A 16,750-nucleotide genomic window follows, 5' to 3' on the forward strand; every position below is an offset into this window, starting at 1 on the left:
CTCTCTCTCTATTGGGCAATTTCAGTATCATCATTATAATTCAAGTGAGATTTAAACATAATCAGGCAAATATTAAATTAATACTTATTTCTTGATAGAAATTAAATGGAGACTTGTTGACTTCAAGTCGATTGTTGCCAATGTGAGTGTTTTACAGTATGCTTGCAATTCTAATTTTCTATAAAGGTGATATGAATCATTAGTAAAATATCCAAATTTTCCAGTTATATGAATTATGAAGATATGGAAAGTCTGATCTTTTTTTTGTCTGCTGTTTTGTGATCACTAAGATGGAATATGAATGATTGGAGATCTGCATATCTGCAAACTTCCTTTCAGTATTTTCTATCTGCTTGAAAATGTCGTAATAGAGGGTCTCCCAATCCAGTGCATTGCACATAGACAGCTATGAATAATTCACATAGTGTTCTCCCCATCCGAAACCCTCCTAATCGGTCTGTTTAAGAGCCACATCAATACCGTGTCAGAGGTCATTAAGTTGTCTCAAACTTATATTTGACGTTTGAACAGACATCCATTACAGAGTGATAACAACAAAGTCTCCTATCTACATTTGTCTTTCTCTGTCTGCCCTTTTAGTTTAAATCCGTTTGTATAAATCCAGACAGAAATTCCAACAATCAAGCAATGTAATTCTATAATAAACTGTACGCCCCATTCGCAGTAATAACCTTGTACAAATCAGGTGCGTTAATTATACATTTGTGGTTCAGTCCTTTTGCAGTCAAATATATACCTATTTCATGAATAATGATTAAGGTCTTAGTATTGTTATATCTTCAGTAATTGCTTGCTGTTGATAAAAACACTTTGTAACCAAAGCCTACCTCTGCTCTGAGAACGCTCATTAAATTGTTGCGCATCACTCAGCCAGCAGCAGCTGTTTGAGAAAGCAAACTCAGTCAAGAATCTGTCAAGTTATTTCAAGAGGAAAGCAGTTTTTTTCTGCTCACTGCTTTTCCCTCAGTGAACACCAAGTAATGAAACCTAAGATGCTGTAGTTTTTGTGAACATATGGGCAATGTGTAAGGCACCTCACTGAAAAAGTAAATAATTGCACAAATCCAATATTTTTGTTGTTTTCTAGTAAAATTATACCTAATATATAAATTTACTGGAAGTAAAATTGTGTAAGCTAGTAAGACTTGTTTTCATAGGATATATATTTAATTACGTGTATTTTTCTTATTGTTAGATTTAGGCTTAAATTATGGGCTCAAGATGTTTTCCCTGAAAAAAAAGTATTATATTGTTTACTGGAGGACAAGACTCAGATACTAATTAAGAAGGGTATTTTTCCAGTTTAATCAGAAACCTGGAACCCTGGATTTATTCACAAAAATTAATTACCATTTTTCTGACAAATCTTTTCTTCTTAGAGAGTTGAGAAAATATTCAGAAGTAAACTATACAAACTACTGTTTGTGGATTTGTTGTCCATCTCAAAACAGCCTAAAATGTGGTCTTTGAATTACCTCTGGCAGATAAACATCATTAGTCTTATAAGGAATAAGTTTTACCCACAGTGTTCATTTTATGTAACAGTCTTGGAAATTCACTAAAGAGATGGCCCCTAGCACTCCTGGCTTTCATAGCATCTTGTATGTATGTACATAGACAAAATCAGCTTCTAAGCTATGATCCTTTTTTCATTCATTTTTGTTTGTTTTTGTTTTTGCTGAAAGGATGACACCTTGTCACAGCCGCTTTTTACAAAGCTAAGGTTAAATGTCCAGTCTCAACTTGTGTGTGCAAGGAACAACTTGGAAGTTTAAAAGAGAAATACTACAGGTCAGTTAATGAAGCAAATAAGTAGCATGTCTCATTGTCCATTAGAATATTTTAAAGGGGTCATATGATGCGATTTCAATTTTTCCTTTCTCTTTGGAGTGTTACAATCTCTTGGTGCATAAAGAAGATCTGTAAAGTTGCAAAGACTAAAGTCTCAAATCCAAAGAGATATTCTTTATAAAAGTTAAGAGTCAGCCACGCCTACCTAAAACGGCTCGTCCAAATACTGTTCTTTTTAGCAGCATCATATGACCCCTTTAAAGAATTATCTTTCTGGAATTCTCTTATAGCCGTTTAGAATTAGGAATAGGAATATATGATTTGCAAATTAATCTCTTTTAAGTTGATTAATTTAAATAATTTTAAATTAATTAAGCAGTAGTTGGTAGTATAGCTTGCTGTATTTTTGAATATCTTACCTAATCTCATGTAGCCAGACCTTCAGACTGACAGCAGATGGTGTGGGAACCTTGGCCGCTTTGAATGGCCAAGGACCGCCCAAGAGGCCATATGACTGACAGGTAAAGCAACCAATCACGTTTCGTTTTGTGCCGCATCATGTTTAGGGGTGTGGAAATGTCCCCACAATAGCATACCGGTGTGTAAAACTCTTGGAAATATTTTAAAGACTCTATGCTGCAAAATATATAAATATTTCACATACTTTTGAAAATCCAGTGTTTAGTTGATCCTAATAAGCACTCATTGTCACAGAAGTAAACACAACGGCTTTCTTCTTCCATGAGGGGGTTTGACATCATGGCATCTTTGTTTCCAGGCAGAACGTTAAAGAACGCGACACACATATCTCCAGGAAATCCTGTATAATTCAACCAATCCGATGACGACTTTGAAACTCCTGAAGTGTTTCCAATTTTGTGTGCCATATGCATCAGACGTTCAGCCAACGGTCTATGGGCGTGACATCTGAGGCTGAGACTAAAGCTTACCCAACACTAACTACTTCTTTTATGTTTCCGTGTCTCTGTAGGGCCAGTGAAGTTCTAACATGTGACAAGCTGAAGATGGGAGACAAATAGGTCTTAAAGAATTATTCAATGTCAGCAGAGAAAGTGCCTCAAAAGCATCTTGAGACATTCTTTGTCAAGCCCCATTGCCAGGCATCAGCCGAAAAGACACACAAAGATGAATTTCACCAAGGCTATTTGTGAACAGGAGAGGCGACATATAGCACACAACCAGCACTCACTTATATGGCGGCTGCATACTGACACCGTTTAATTATGCCTTTGTTAGTTAAGACACCATACGGTATCTTACATTAATTATGGCATAATACAATTAGCCCCCTAAAGTGAGTGTAAAGACTTTTTCCTGTCGGAAGAGTATTGATGCAATGATGTTTATTGGATTGGTGCTCAAAGAAGCATTCTCATTGCATTCTTAAGGCCTCCTCCCCACATCTTATGGAGGCGGAGGAAAAGCCGTCAGCCGATGGGAAGCGGTCTGGTGGGCAACAGCAGCCATCAGAGTCTTTTTTAGCAGCACAGCTGCCTCAGTTACAGCAGCAAGCTACCTCACAATCTGTCCATGGATCACATGGCCGCCTTCAACACAGGCAGCCAAAACGCTTTGAAATGCTCCAAAGGCAGAAGCGGCAGCAACAGTCACAATCTAGTGGATCATCTTGGCAGCTTACAGAAGTACCTGGTCCTTCAAGAGGCAGCTGTTCTGCCCTGGGAGATTCATCTCCCCAAATTCATAATATTAAGCAAACTCAATCTCTGCCCAGTGTGGAAGTACAGGAAGGCACCCTATGTAGACGAGAACGTAAGCCCCAAAAACCAGGGAAATATGTGTGCACATACTGCGGCCGTCCTTGTGCAAAGCCTAGCGTCCTCCAAAAACACATCCGATCTCACACTGGAGAGAGACCTTATCCATGTGACCCATGTGGCTTCTCCTTCAAGACCAAAAGCAACTTGTACAAACACCGCAAATCCCATGCACATCGAATAAAAGCAGGCATAGCCTCAAGTCTTGAAGAGACCGGTTTTATTGGGCCGGAAGGTGGAGCCTTGGGATATGAACAAGAAGAGGGTACGGAAGGAGAGAGTACAGCTTCTGAGGATGAGACTGGGCAACACCAACCATCTACCTCACAGGGCAGGCCAACTCTGAAAAAAAGTAGTAAAGTGGAATTGTCATTTGTAGAGGAGGGTCCCCAAACTGAGGATTCACAGGCCGTCAAGCAAAGGTTAGCAATGAGGCTAAGTGAGAGGAAGCGAGCTCCCAGAGCATCTTCAGATGAAACCCGATCCTCACTGGGTCCTGGCAGTAAGGGGAGCACAGAATCTGGCTATTTTTCCAGTTCTGGGAGTGCTGAGCTCTCCCAAGTGAGCCCACCAAATGCCAGTGCTAAAACGTATGCTGAGATAATTCTAGGAAAGTATGGACGCCTAGGACAACAGCAAAGAATTTCACATCAACAACTGCAGTTATCATCATCTTCAGGTCAACAGGAAAAATCAATCCCTTTCACTGTTCCTAAGACACAAGTCATTGAGCATATAACTAAGCTAATTACTATAAATGAAGCCGTGGTGGATACAAGTGAAATTGATAGTGTCAAACCAAGACGTTCCTCACTCTCTAGAAGAAGTAGCATTGAGTCTGTAAAGTTCTCTTCACCCAAAGAACCCTGTGTTTTTGAGCCAAAAGCGGATGCTTCTTGCGGCTCTGCTGTTCAACTTGTTCCTGATAGTTTTGCAAGTGAATTACCTGGCTCGTACTTGGCTGAAACAGAAACATTGGCTGGTCAGAGCTCCAGTGCTCTTCTCTATAGGAGTCAATCAGTGCCATCTTCTCGTAATACTCCAGATACAGCTTCACACGGCTTTCGTCTAAGTCATTCGTTTGATGATCAGCAGGCTGAAATGAGGATTGGGCCACATCAACGAATGTTACGACGCCAACCTGCTATTGAGGTGCCGGTTGGAGTGGACCTCAGTATTGAGGATGCAGGTCCTTCTAGTTTGAAAGAAATAGAATTAGGAAAGAAGCCAGACAAGGAATTTCACCTTTATGAGTGTGAAATTTGTGGGACTCGCTTGAAGAAGCAGGACTCTTACACATCACACAGACTAGCGTGTATGAGTAAATCTCCACATGGTCTGCAAAGTGAGGAAGGCAGTTCTTTTACTGAGAATCAGCCACAAATTATGAGCTACAAGTTTAAAGCAATGGCTATGGCTGTGCGCAAGAGGAAAAAAAAAGAAGAAAGTATTGAGGAAGACCCTCCCAGTCCAGGTCCAACAGCAGTGTCTTTCAGCACCCAGCCTCCATCGATGCTAGGCAGTATTGATAATCAGGGCACACCTTGTGGCCTTTCACAAAGTGAGGTAGAAAGGAGTTTTCCCTGGAAAGAAATTTCTGTTATCCAGCATACCAGATCCTTTGAAAAACAGGAAAGCATCTCTATGGCAAATCAGGAAGCACAGCCAGAACACGAGCAATCACAGGAGCCAAAACCAGCCTCCATGTCCCGGTTAATCCGTCAACCCAACATTCAAGTGCCAGAAATTCTGGTTACAGAGGAGCCAGATACCGAGATGGTCTCCCATCCAGCGAACACGTACACCTCTAAAGAGTCAGAGAAGGTGGAGGAATTCCAGTGGCCTCCGCGTAGCCAAAGTCTGGCTCAGCTCCCTGCAGAGAAGCTACCGCCAAAGAAGAAGCGTCTCCGTTTGGCTGAGGCAGCCCAATCATCAGGAGAATCTAGCTTTGAGTCAGTATCCCTGCCACACAGCCCAAGCCAAGAGAGCAATGTTTCCCATGCCTCCAGTCGATCTGCATCCTTTGAGGAATCAGGAAGGCCAGACTGTGAGATGCAGAGTAGTACCTGGAGCTCCCAAGGGTCTCACATGCTGACTGTTCCATCAAGTCTCCATCAACACCATCATTCTCACAAAGAGATGCGCCGCTCAACCTCTGAACAGGCATCTGCAAGTCCTCCACACCCTGCACATGTAGAGGAAACAAGAAGTAAGTCATTTGACTATGGCTCTCTCTCTCACGAGCGCACTTCTGCTACTTGGAAGGATAGGAGGAAATGTCTCTTGGTGAAGCACGGAACCCTTGGTGAACCTGACCAGGAGGAGTCATGTACTAAACCTGGCATCTCAGCTGTTTGCCAGTCCTACCCAGGTCATCCTCCATTCACAATCACAGAGCATAGAATGGGAGGCAGGACCTCTAGGCTTAGCTCAGAGCATATAGGAAAGACCTTGCAGCTTTTCCAATCCCCTCTTTCCCTCCCACCAGCAGTTTTCCCCCTACAACAAGCAAACCCTGATTTTTGTTCCCCAAGTCAGCTCACTAGATTCCTTCCAGTCACTACAGCAGTCGTTTCTACCCAGATGTTTCAACAAGCCTTCCTTCACAGTGAGCCACCTCCGCCACATCCAAGACCCATAGAATATGTAGAACACCTGGGATTACCCCTTCAGCCACTCACCACTTTATTCCCTCTACATTCAAGTGATGTTGCTGAGGATGTTTGCTTTCCCATGCCAGGTGGACTGACTATTCAGGTCCCCTCAGGGCCTCTTTTCAGTGAGTTTAGGTCATCGCCTTCCTCATTGCATACTCCCAGTCATTCACAACAGCAGTTAGTCATCCGCCACAACCCCCATCCCGTGATTGCTCCTTGTCTTCAACAGTTTATGCCAGTGGTGTCTCTTGTAGTGCCTGTGCGCTTACAGACTCACATTCCTACCTATGCTAGTGCCATGTATACAACCATCTCACAAATTTTAGCCACAACGCAACATCCAGTCTGCTGCACAGCTATGGTAATCATGGGTAAGCTGGAGGAAGACAAGCTTCAGAGATCTTACCTTAGGCTGCCCTCACCTAACCCCAAGAGCTATATTCCCTTGCCGCTGCCTCTCGAGCATGGAGCAGGTGCTTCATCTGATGACAGCTGTGGGCAGCTTGGTGCTGGAGGAAGCAAGCGAATGCTGTCACCTGCAGGTAGTCTAGAACTCAGTTTAGAGGCACAGCGGCACCAAAAACGGGTGAAAGAGGAGGAGGAGATAGAAGAGTGTGACAAGGAAGATGACGATAACAAATGCGACAAATCTCAGGAGGTGAGTCAGGCAAAAATTAAGCAGAGGCTAACAGTGGAGATGGCAAGGAGGGCCAAAGATCCAAGGGAAGTAATAGAAACTGAAAAGTTAAGCAAGCAGAACTTCACCCAACACAAATCTGAAACCTTGAAGGAGGAGGGAAGGAAAGAGGCGGGACATCGGTATGCTCCAAGGGTAACAAGTCCAGAGAGAACTGTGGACCCCTCATACCCCAGTTTGCACACCACTACATCCGTCAGCTGGTGCTACCTGAATTACACAAAGCCCAACCCCTCTACACATAGAGGTTCAACATCCGTCTATTCCTCATGGAGTGTTAGCATGCATAACCCCAATATACCTGGCCAGTCCACCAAAATATTACTGTCCCTGCTGCGCTCCAAACAGAAACATAGTGCTGAGACATACACTATGGCTACAGCTCCACCACCAACCACGGACAAGCTGGTTCCTACTGACAGCAAAGTGACCAGTGCGTCAGAGGTAAACATCACTGTAATTTTTCATTTCAACACATTGCCAAAATTGTTTAATTTAAAAAAAAATGTATAAACTGCCTGCTGTTGTCTGGAGTGTAGGTACATGCCTCTCCACCCAACACACCTGTCAAAGTAAAAGAGGAACCAGCAAATGAAAGAGGAGAAAAAGAGAAGAAGAGTGCTGATGACGTGCCCACTACCTTGATGCAAAGTGAGGCAGCAAATATTTGCCTTTTTGAGGGAGGGTGAGTAAATTCTTTCGTGTTATTTTTGAAACTGTAGCGTGTCAAGTTAAGATACAGTAGATAAGATGCAGTCTAGCTTAAAGGGGTAGTTCACCCAAAAATGAAAATTCTGTCATTAATTACTCACCCTCATGTCGTTTCAAACCCATAAGACCTTCGTTCATCTTCGGAACACAAATGAAGATATTTTTGATGGAATCCGAGAGCCGTCTGACCCTGCATAGACAGCAACGCAACTGAAATGTTCCCAAGTCCAGAAACGTAGCAAGGAGATCTGTAAAATAATCCATGTGACATCAGTGGTTCATGTGCAATTTTACGAAGCTACGAGAATATTTTTTGTGCACAAAAAAAAAAAAAAAAACGACTTTATTCAACAATTCGTCGTCTCCGCATCACCCTGTTGCCATTTTGGAGAATATCCGCTGGACGTAAACAGCATATGCTGTTCTGTGTCAGCTGCGTCACACGGATATACTGTTTCCGTTCAGATCAAATCACAACAACGTAGGAGACGGATCCGGCGTGACGCATATACTAGCTGTATATGATATACTAGCTGAGCCCCGAAGGTGAGTTTTTTGTAGGTGACCGTTATTTTAGAATGTTTAGCCTTATTGTTTCCATGGCTACGCGTCATACTTGTCATGTGACGCACCGCAGCCACAATAGCGCTGTATGACACATGGATCGCTTTTATATCATTTTTACTTTTTTTTTTTTTATTAATATTCACAAACGTTCTCGCTATATTATGAAATATCTGATATTCCTACTCAGAAATATGTGCAAGTAAATGTATTTGGTAGTTTAAGCACTTTTATAATGACCGTGTTAGTTGATCTATACCGGGTGATGGGCGCCGCCATGTTCGCACTGAATCCGAGCTGTGGGATTTATGCTGCCTTCACGTGCTATCGGAAATTTCCTATTTCCCACTTATTTAATGTTGGAAAGAATAAAATGTAGCATCCCATTGGTTGACTATCATAAACATTCACCGCGCTAACACATGCAGTTTGCTGACAATTCTGGAATTTTGGTCAAATACATGCTCATTTCACTGCTTATAAAACATACAATATGCTTCGAATGATCGTTCATATCTAGCCTAAAAATACACTACTTTAGCGACAAGACAAAGGGATGTAGTTGTTGTGAGAACAGCATTGACAGCAGCAATGGTTGTCCCCTCCACCATGTTTAAAGATTATGACCCGCCCAACTCTGGTATCAAAATTATTTCCGAATTTCCCAGTAGTAAATACGACTTGAGAGGCGTTCACGTATGTGACAAGCGCTCAGCACGTACGTTCTGACTCCACGCCAGCAAAAGCGCGAAAGCAGATTTGAATTCAGCAGTTGATCACGTGATGCACTGAACGTTCTAATCACACCGGTGTGATCGTACGCATCAGGGACCAGACTAGACTGATCACACCGATGTGATCGTATGCGTCAAAGGGTTAAATAGTTAGCTACACTACAAGCTACTAACAATACAATATTGTAAAAATAGCTATGTAACGTTTTGTACACTGCTGCTTATTGGAACAAATAGCTTGTTACTGGAAATGTATTCTTTAAAAATAGTTGAGCTTCCCTATATACAACATTTTCTTATAGTATTTTATTATCTAATATTTATATAGCATATACAGTCTGAAGTCATGTTAAAGAGTACTAAAAGTGCAATTTATTCATTATCTTCCCACTATGAAAGTGCATTTTGTAAATGCCAATTATAGCACAGTTGCTGCTCAGCTTGAGGTTTTCTGTTTATTTGCTGTGTGAGTGACAAAGACATGGTGGTACAGGTGAGACTACGAACCATTAGGGACTTCATTTTTCCTGCCTTTTTCAGTTGTTTCTGCAGAATTTACACCTTGCTCAAAGGTATGAATTTGGATGGAGCGTTGAGCTCTGCAGATTTATTTTTGAAGTCTGCTGCTCATTAGTGTTGTGCCAACTATATCTGCATAGCACAGTTAACAAGTAAAAACATCAAGAGTAAAAATTACCTTGAATGAATAGAATAATTACTGGGATAATAATTTGTTATTATTTTTTAGGAACTATTGTTGAGCTGTTGTTTTTTTTTTTTATTTGTTGAGATAATCAAAATACCATACATCATTAATAGTCGTGAGTGCATTATAAAGGGAAACAATTACGATTTTCATAATTTTTCAGCCCTAGTTTGTAGTAGATGATTCGAATAATATCATTTTTAGTATAAAAATGAAAGGACAGCAGAATGATGGATTAATGGATAATAAAAAGGAGAGATAGGAAAGCTGACCTGTAAACATCAAAAGCTTTGGATTCATTAGCTGGGTCTCTTGCATTCATCTGCTTATGCGGGGCTCTCAATGTGGTTAAGTGCTTAAACTGCGGCAACAACTCACCACAGCCTGCATTTTTATCCCTGCTTCCTTTGTCTCTCTCGCTGCCTTTATTTCGCTCATACGGTTCTTCTGCCTTGCACACCCACGCACTCCCTAATCACATAAGTCCTATGCGCTCTCTGTCTCGCACACACACTCCATTTTGTCTCCAAAACTTCTCACAACCATCAGCACCCTTTTGTCTTTGCACCTCTCTTAGCTGTATTTGTTGTTTGCTTTCTTCCTCACAAGTAGAACACAATCTTACTGAAGGGCATTCAAAGGTACCAGTTTTTCTGTAGTCACCGGCCCTTTTCAACGACACCTTTCTAAAAATAGTCGACAGGTGTGTTTGTATATTAAAAGACTTTAATGTCATCCCTCTGATTGCATTTGCAGTGTCCTGAATGAAAGCTGGGTCCTACAAAATTGTGTAAGGAGTGTACTAGTTTTTTTGCTTCGCCTTTAAAACCAAAGGTAGACATATACCTCTTTTTCAAACTCATCCCATCCTGTTACATCACAGTTCCTCTGTGTTTGTCTCTCTTATCACAAAATGGTGTCATTTTTGTATCCTGTGTCATTGAGAATACCTTTTCCTCAAAGGGAACCTTACCAAACACATGAAGTCCAAGGCCCATGGTAAGAAATGCCTGGAGATGGGAGTGTCAGAGTCATCTGTGGATGAGCTGGAGACTGAGGAAGCAGGTAGGGTTGCCATAAAGAGTTGTGGTTTGATGGAAATTGGGTCTGTGAAGGACAATATATAACTGCAGCTTGATCATTTAATCCATCTTCCACGTTTCTCAGTAATAAAGTAAGGAATTATTATAAGACATTCAGGCATGGTTTATTTTGTTACAGGTGAGTGCATATAAAGTACATGCATATTGCTCACCCTTTAGGCGATAGACTAATTCGAAAACATATTCTACCATATCTAGATATTTTTTAGCTTGTTTTCTTCATTGGTGCAAAAGTGATGTCAACCTTGCAGTGTGCTTTCAGACTTGAAAGTTGAAAGAGGCCAATGAAAATAGTTTGCCATAAAGAGAAGCAAGACTGACCTTCAGTTTACCATGTTTATATAAAGCCAGAACTGAAAATTGTCTCTCTCTCTCTTACTTTGTCTCTTTCTTGACATTTCTCATTCTCAGTGCATCTAAGAGCTACAAGGACATTTCATTCAGCCACATTCCATTCATTAGATTTTAAATGTAGCTGATGAATGAAGCACAACTCAAAAACACGTTTTTTTTGCATTTGAATGTTATATATAGCCTTCCTTGGGGGATTAGTGAGAGTTTATGAGAGTTTTCAGGACAAGGGAATTTTTCATAAATGTCAAGTTGAGGCAAGTTGCAACATGCCTTTCAAACATTTTATACTGCTGTTATACCGTTATACTAAGGATGTATCGAATTGATCAAAAGTAATGGTAAAGACGTTTATAATGTTACAAAAATGTCTATTTTCTATTCATCAAATCCTTGAGCACCAAATCAGCATATTAAGAATGATTTTTGAAGGATCATGTGACCAGGGTTATAGCAGCTAACTGGAACTAAAACTGAAACTACAATTAAAACCATAAAAAACATTTTTGTTACTTGAAATAAAATAAAATAAATTTTAAAAAAAAACTTGATGTACTAAAACAAAAACTACTAACAATAAAATTACTAAAATTCGAACTAAAATTAAAACAGAAAATCTAAAAATAAAAACTAATTCTATAAAAACTATAATAGCATCTCATTGATACTAAAATAACACTGCAAGTGACACTGAAGACTGGAGTAATGGCTGCTGAAAATTCAGCCTTGCCATCACAGGAATTTTGATATAAATTAAAATAGAAAACAGTTCTTTTAAATTGTAATAATATTTCACAATATTACTTTTGGTGAGCACAAGTGACTTATCAACCTTATACTTTTGAACAATAGTACCAAAATTACTTTTAAAAATGAGTCTACACCTAGAAATATTAACTGGATCAAAAAGTGTGACAACTGACCCCAGTCTTCCCTTCATTTTTAAGTTGTATCTATTTGTTTTGTGTGTTGACTCTTTTGTTATATTTATGAACACATCTGTTTCTGCCCAACAGGGGGCAGTGAGGAGCGAGTATGCAAGTCAGAAGATCTGGAGGGGCACCAGTGCTCTGATTTTGAAGATTCTGAAGCAGAAGATGATGAGGATGAGGAAGAGGACTTCTCTTCCCATGATGAACCATCTTCAGTCTGTTCCACTGATACTCGTCAGTCCACAGGTGACCTCTCTGAAAGTGGCCAAGGCTCACAGACTGAGCCCTCTGACCCTTCAGCAAAAGAGGAATACTCCTCACCCCACAGACCATTGCCTGGCATACGAGCCGTGTCTCCAGGCAGCAAGAGGGCATCGTTCTCCCGCAAGGGCTGGGAGGTTTCCCTGAGGACCTTCTCCCCTAGCAGTGAAGGCTCTCCCCTTAGAAGCCTGTCTCCTAGCCTTGAATTGTCCTCACCTAGCCGTCATCTCTCTCCTTCCCCAGAGAGGGGCCCATCACCCATCAGAGCCCTCTCACCTCTGAGGCCTGTATCCCCGGCACGCTACAGGAGTGCCAGAGCTCTCTCCTCTCATATGCCCCTAAAGCCCCAGCATCGGCCACACAGCTCACCCGCAGGGCTCCACTGGGAACCTAGCACACCAGCTACTGAGGGTCAAGAGGTGGGTAACACAACACAATTTAAATAATGTTTTCAATCCAGGCTTATTGGAAAACCGTGCCTGTGGTGACAATTCTGCAAAAGGATATTACATTTCTTCTTGCATGTTTTGTGGCACTTTCAAAGTGAAATGTCCAGTGAGTGCGCTAGTAGTACAAGAAAGAGATGAATGTGAATGTGGCATTATTTTATTGTTGGTCGTTGTACGGCAGTTGTGAAAAGAAAGGTTAATGCTGGGTTACGTTTGAAAATAATATACCTACAGCAGCTACCAGAAAAGACAAACGTGAGATGAAAGTGCAGTTTTCTCAGAAACAGATTAACACGATTGTGGCAACATTTTAACGTGTTGTTTGCTGTACATAAGGTGTGAGGTCAGAAATGAAAAGTGCTTTGTCGCGTTTAAAATTAATGTACTACCTACGTTACTAAATCCTAACTAGCAAAGGCAAACTTTAGATAAAAGCGCCGTTTTCTCAGAAACAGATGAACGTGAATGTGGCAACATGGTTGTATGTATCACAGTAAAGGCAAACTTGGGATAAAATTGCACTTATGTTGGATTTTTTTTCTATTATTTAGCTTCAAAATGCCAATGTCAGCAAGCAATGTTCATCAACAAAATGTTGACAGATGTTTTTGGATTTTGTGAACAAAAAAAATGTAAATTGTGATGATAATTATAAAAATATTTAAACAAAAAAAAAAAGTTAAATTAAGAATATATACTGTTGAGGAAAATATTATGAACAAAAACACTGAATGATATTAACAATGCACAAAAAATGTTTTTTAAAGAAGAATAATCCATGAATCCAGTGAATCCCAGTAAAATGTGAGTCATGTTGTAAATGCATTCTTTCTGTAAAAATACGTTAAAACATGGACAAGGATTTCAACAAGGGATTCAACAATGAATTCCAAACATTGTATTACTCTTTTACACTAGTTTACAAATGTGTCCGATTTGTCAGCTAAATGATTTTCGTTGACTAAAATTAGAAACCATTTTAGTCAGAGTAAAAAAAAAAGAAAGAAAAAAAAGCAGTATAAAAATGAACACTCGTGAAACAAAGGAATATACAAGTTTGATTGCAATGCCACGTCTCCCCCTACAGGACAAGCCTGGTACTCCATCTCTACAGGAGCGTATGCCCCCAGATCCCTGCCTGCTTTCCCCATCTCTACACTTCTCTCCAAGTGAGTCTTTCCCTCCCTTCCCTCTTGTGACACCACGGACCGTGGACCGCATGTTTAGCCACCTTCCTTTACACTCCCAAGATCAAGCCCGCACGCCCTATCACATGATTCCCATTGGGGGCATCCAAATGGTGCAGCTCAGACCCCGATCACGCCCCAAACGGGAACGACAGTCATCCTCCACCCCTTCGCCCACCTCTCCCAAAGAGGACTCCCCTTTTTCCCTCACCAGGAGGGATTATCCATGGATCTCGCTTCCGGAAACCAGTCCGCAAAGAACTCTGGCAGACAAAAGGACAAAAAGCCAAGATGAGGGATCCAGCCGGTCTGACCTGTCTTGTCCAAGTACTAGTTCGATGTTACCTAAACTCCCCCCTTTACAACAAGGTGTAGGGGAGCAACGGACTGCAAAGGTCAGAAAGCAATATGGCGACTCGAGGTCTGCCACAAAGACTCACACCTTCAGTCCCGAAACATCCAGGAAAGCACTGACAGACAGCGATGCAGGAGCTGAGAGGATCTCACAGGGGGAAAGAGCAAGTTCTTCACGTGAAAACAGACAGCTGCGTGAGACGGAAAAGCCTGTAGCGGCGCCACTCAGGGGACGTGGCTCTTTTTCAGAAGGATGTTCAGGATCTGGCAGTGCTCCTCAGAGCCAGGAAGGTGATCAAGATAGCACTTAAAAGCCTCTGTGCACAATGGTAAAATGCTTTCTACTGCTAATACTACTATTGTTTTGTTTTGTAATGCGCTTATTTTTTATATACAACATTTTCAATACTATTGGTAACTTGGTAAATGTTTGTTCTGCAATATTCAAGATTGTAATATGATGCACTTTTTTTTCTTGGAAAAAAATATTTCTGTAAATCGATTAAGTCTGTCCCTCCTATCTTTATTGACATTGCAGTCTTAATATATCTATTTGAATATGTATATGTACTTGTAAATACATGTTCAATTAATACATTTCTAAGTGACCAAGATGAAAACTTAAATCAAGAGTAATTCCAATATTTCGTCTCTTGTCCAGTATTGCGCAAATTCTAGTGATGTGTGCCTTTTTCTGTCCAGATTTACTGCTTGAAGTGTCAAAGATGAAAAGCTGTGAATTCTTTTTATGAATATAGTTTTTTTTTTTTTGTGCAAATGAGCTGGTATTTGAAAAGCAGGAGGATTTTCTTTATACGTTAGGGTAAATGAGACAGGCAATGCTGTTGAATAGACAAGAAACAGGTTTCGGCAGAGAGCCTTGCAGGGAAATTGCACTGAAGTCATATTTTTTATAATACAAGTGATTAAATGATAAATTGTCTCTGTACAGATAGAAAGTCTATGGTCCATATTTATTGCCATGTGAAAATATGAAAATGCCTGTTTTGTTTACTTTGGTTTTCAAAGGGATTTCTATTGTCATTTGTATTATTCTTTACACTTTTATTAATAGTTTTTTAGTTATGACCTCAAGACTTGAAATGAAGAAACTGGACAGGCTTTCAGTGAAGTTGGTCAATAGCCGAGGTTCTGGATGGATCAAATGCCCTCCAAATTTGTCAGACATTTTGCATTTCTGAACCAATAAAAGTGCTCCAGCAATTACTAAACCTGCTTATGATGGTGTCCAGTGTTTTGCAACCAGCAGATGGCGCAGTCTGTTCATTCATGCCACTTTCATTCTCAATTTTTTAGGTCTCCCACAGGGACCTGAGCATGTGGTTTTATAGTTTCCAGGAGAAAAAGATAGCAGCATAGTCAAATATCTAGGCTTCCACAAGAATTTCTATTCCCAAGTGAAAAACATTTGAGTCTGAGACGTGGCAGATCATCTGTTCACTTCCTAAAGGCAGTTTGTCCAAGGCTATTTCAGAAGTCTCTCTTTTTTTTTTTTTTTTTTTTTTTTTAGTTCATTTTTCTTGAGACTTTTCAGACTCGGTGATGTAACATTTTTTTGTTTTATCCATGTAGAGTTTCACAGCTGCGTGTGATGGATGTGTTGGCCGTGGAGAATGCTGCACAGACCTTGAAGCCACACTCTTAATTTCCTCAAAATCTTTATCTGAAAGGATTCAGGTACAAGATGTGCTATTGGCATAAACATACAGTAGGACAAAAGACATAATGTGAAATGTTTAATCATTTATGACTAAATTTATGCAGACGTCTTGTATTAGATTATTACTTTCAATCAATTGCTCATACTACTGAATAAGTGTTTACTAAGGATCTGTGTGAATAAGAACAGATGATGTTCTATCAGTCTGGTTTCCTTCAATAAGAAATGCAATGATATTGAGCTCAGTTATATGATCCCACCAGAATGGCTTTGTGTAATTGTCATTCTCATGCCATAAGCCAAAGATGTAAGTACAATCATTAATCAATGGAAAGCTACAGGTTAAATGGGTCAGGTGATTAAAATTTCAATGTGGTTCAACCCAGGTGCAGTTAGTGCCATGCCCAGATCTTTATTTGCCTTATCGTTATCACTTTCTCTTGAATACAGTCTGGTGTAAACATTAACCTATCCCATTGAGTGATACACTCCACAACAATGCATTTTATTTTCTGTCTCTGTTTTCGCAACGGTCTGACACTTGGGATTGTCTTAATACAACACTGGAAGATATAGACTCAAAGTTATGCACTTGTGTGCATTACACACACAATTTTTCCCCATAATTTTAAAAGAAAGCAAAAATGCTACTTAGTTAACAGAAAATCACTATATAGAAAAACTACACAGTTTTTGCAGAATTATTCACTTTTACTGAAATAATTAAAATATGGTAATATATATATATATATATA

At 40.3% G+C, this 16,750-nt stretch overlaps 1 protein-coding gene across 1 annotated transcript in view; it reads left to right on the top strand.

The window, feature by feature from the left end:
• The window catches only part of LOC107700668 (transcription factor HIVEP3-like), a 76,543-nt gene extending 60,997 nt beyond the window's left edge, over positions 1-15,546 (top strand). The window contains exons 2-9 of the mRNA XM_016502405.1: positions 2,804-7,406; positions 7,502-7,647; positions 8,139-8,219; positions 9,443-9,464; positions 10,484-10,511; positions 10,641-10,742; positions 12,148-12,743; positions 13,861-15,546. Coding sequence (XP_016357891.1) covers positions 3,240-7,406; positions 7,502-7,647; positions 8,139-8,219; positions 9,443-9,464; positions 10,484-10,511; positions 10,641-10,742; positions 12,148-12,743; positions 13,861-14,625 — 5,907 coding nt within the window. The 5' untranslated portion in view covers positions 2,804-3,239 and the 3' untranslated portion in view covers positions 14,626-15,546. The remainder of the gene's footprint in view (positions 1-2,803; positions 7,407-7,501; positions 7,648-8,138; positions 8,220-9,442; positions 9,465-10,483; positions 10,512-10,640; positions 10,743-12,147; positions 12,744-13,860) is intronic.
• Positions 15,547-16,750: the final 1,204 nt, after the last annotated feature.

The sequence above is a fragment of the Sinocyclocheilus anshuiensis genome, unplaced genomic scaffold (genome assembly GCF_001515605.1).
Source record: "Sinocyclocheilus anshuiensis isolate Anshui unplaced genomic scaffold, SAMN03320099.WGS_v1.1 scaffold782, whole genome shotgun sequence".
NCBI lineage: Eukaryota > Metazoa > Chordata > Actinopteri > Cypriniformes > Cyprinidae > Sinocyclocheilus > Sinocyclocheilus anshuiensis.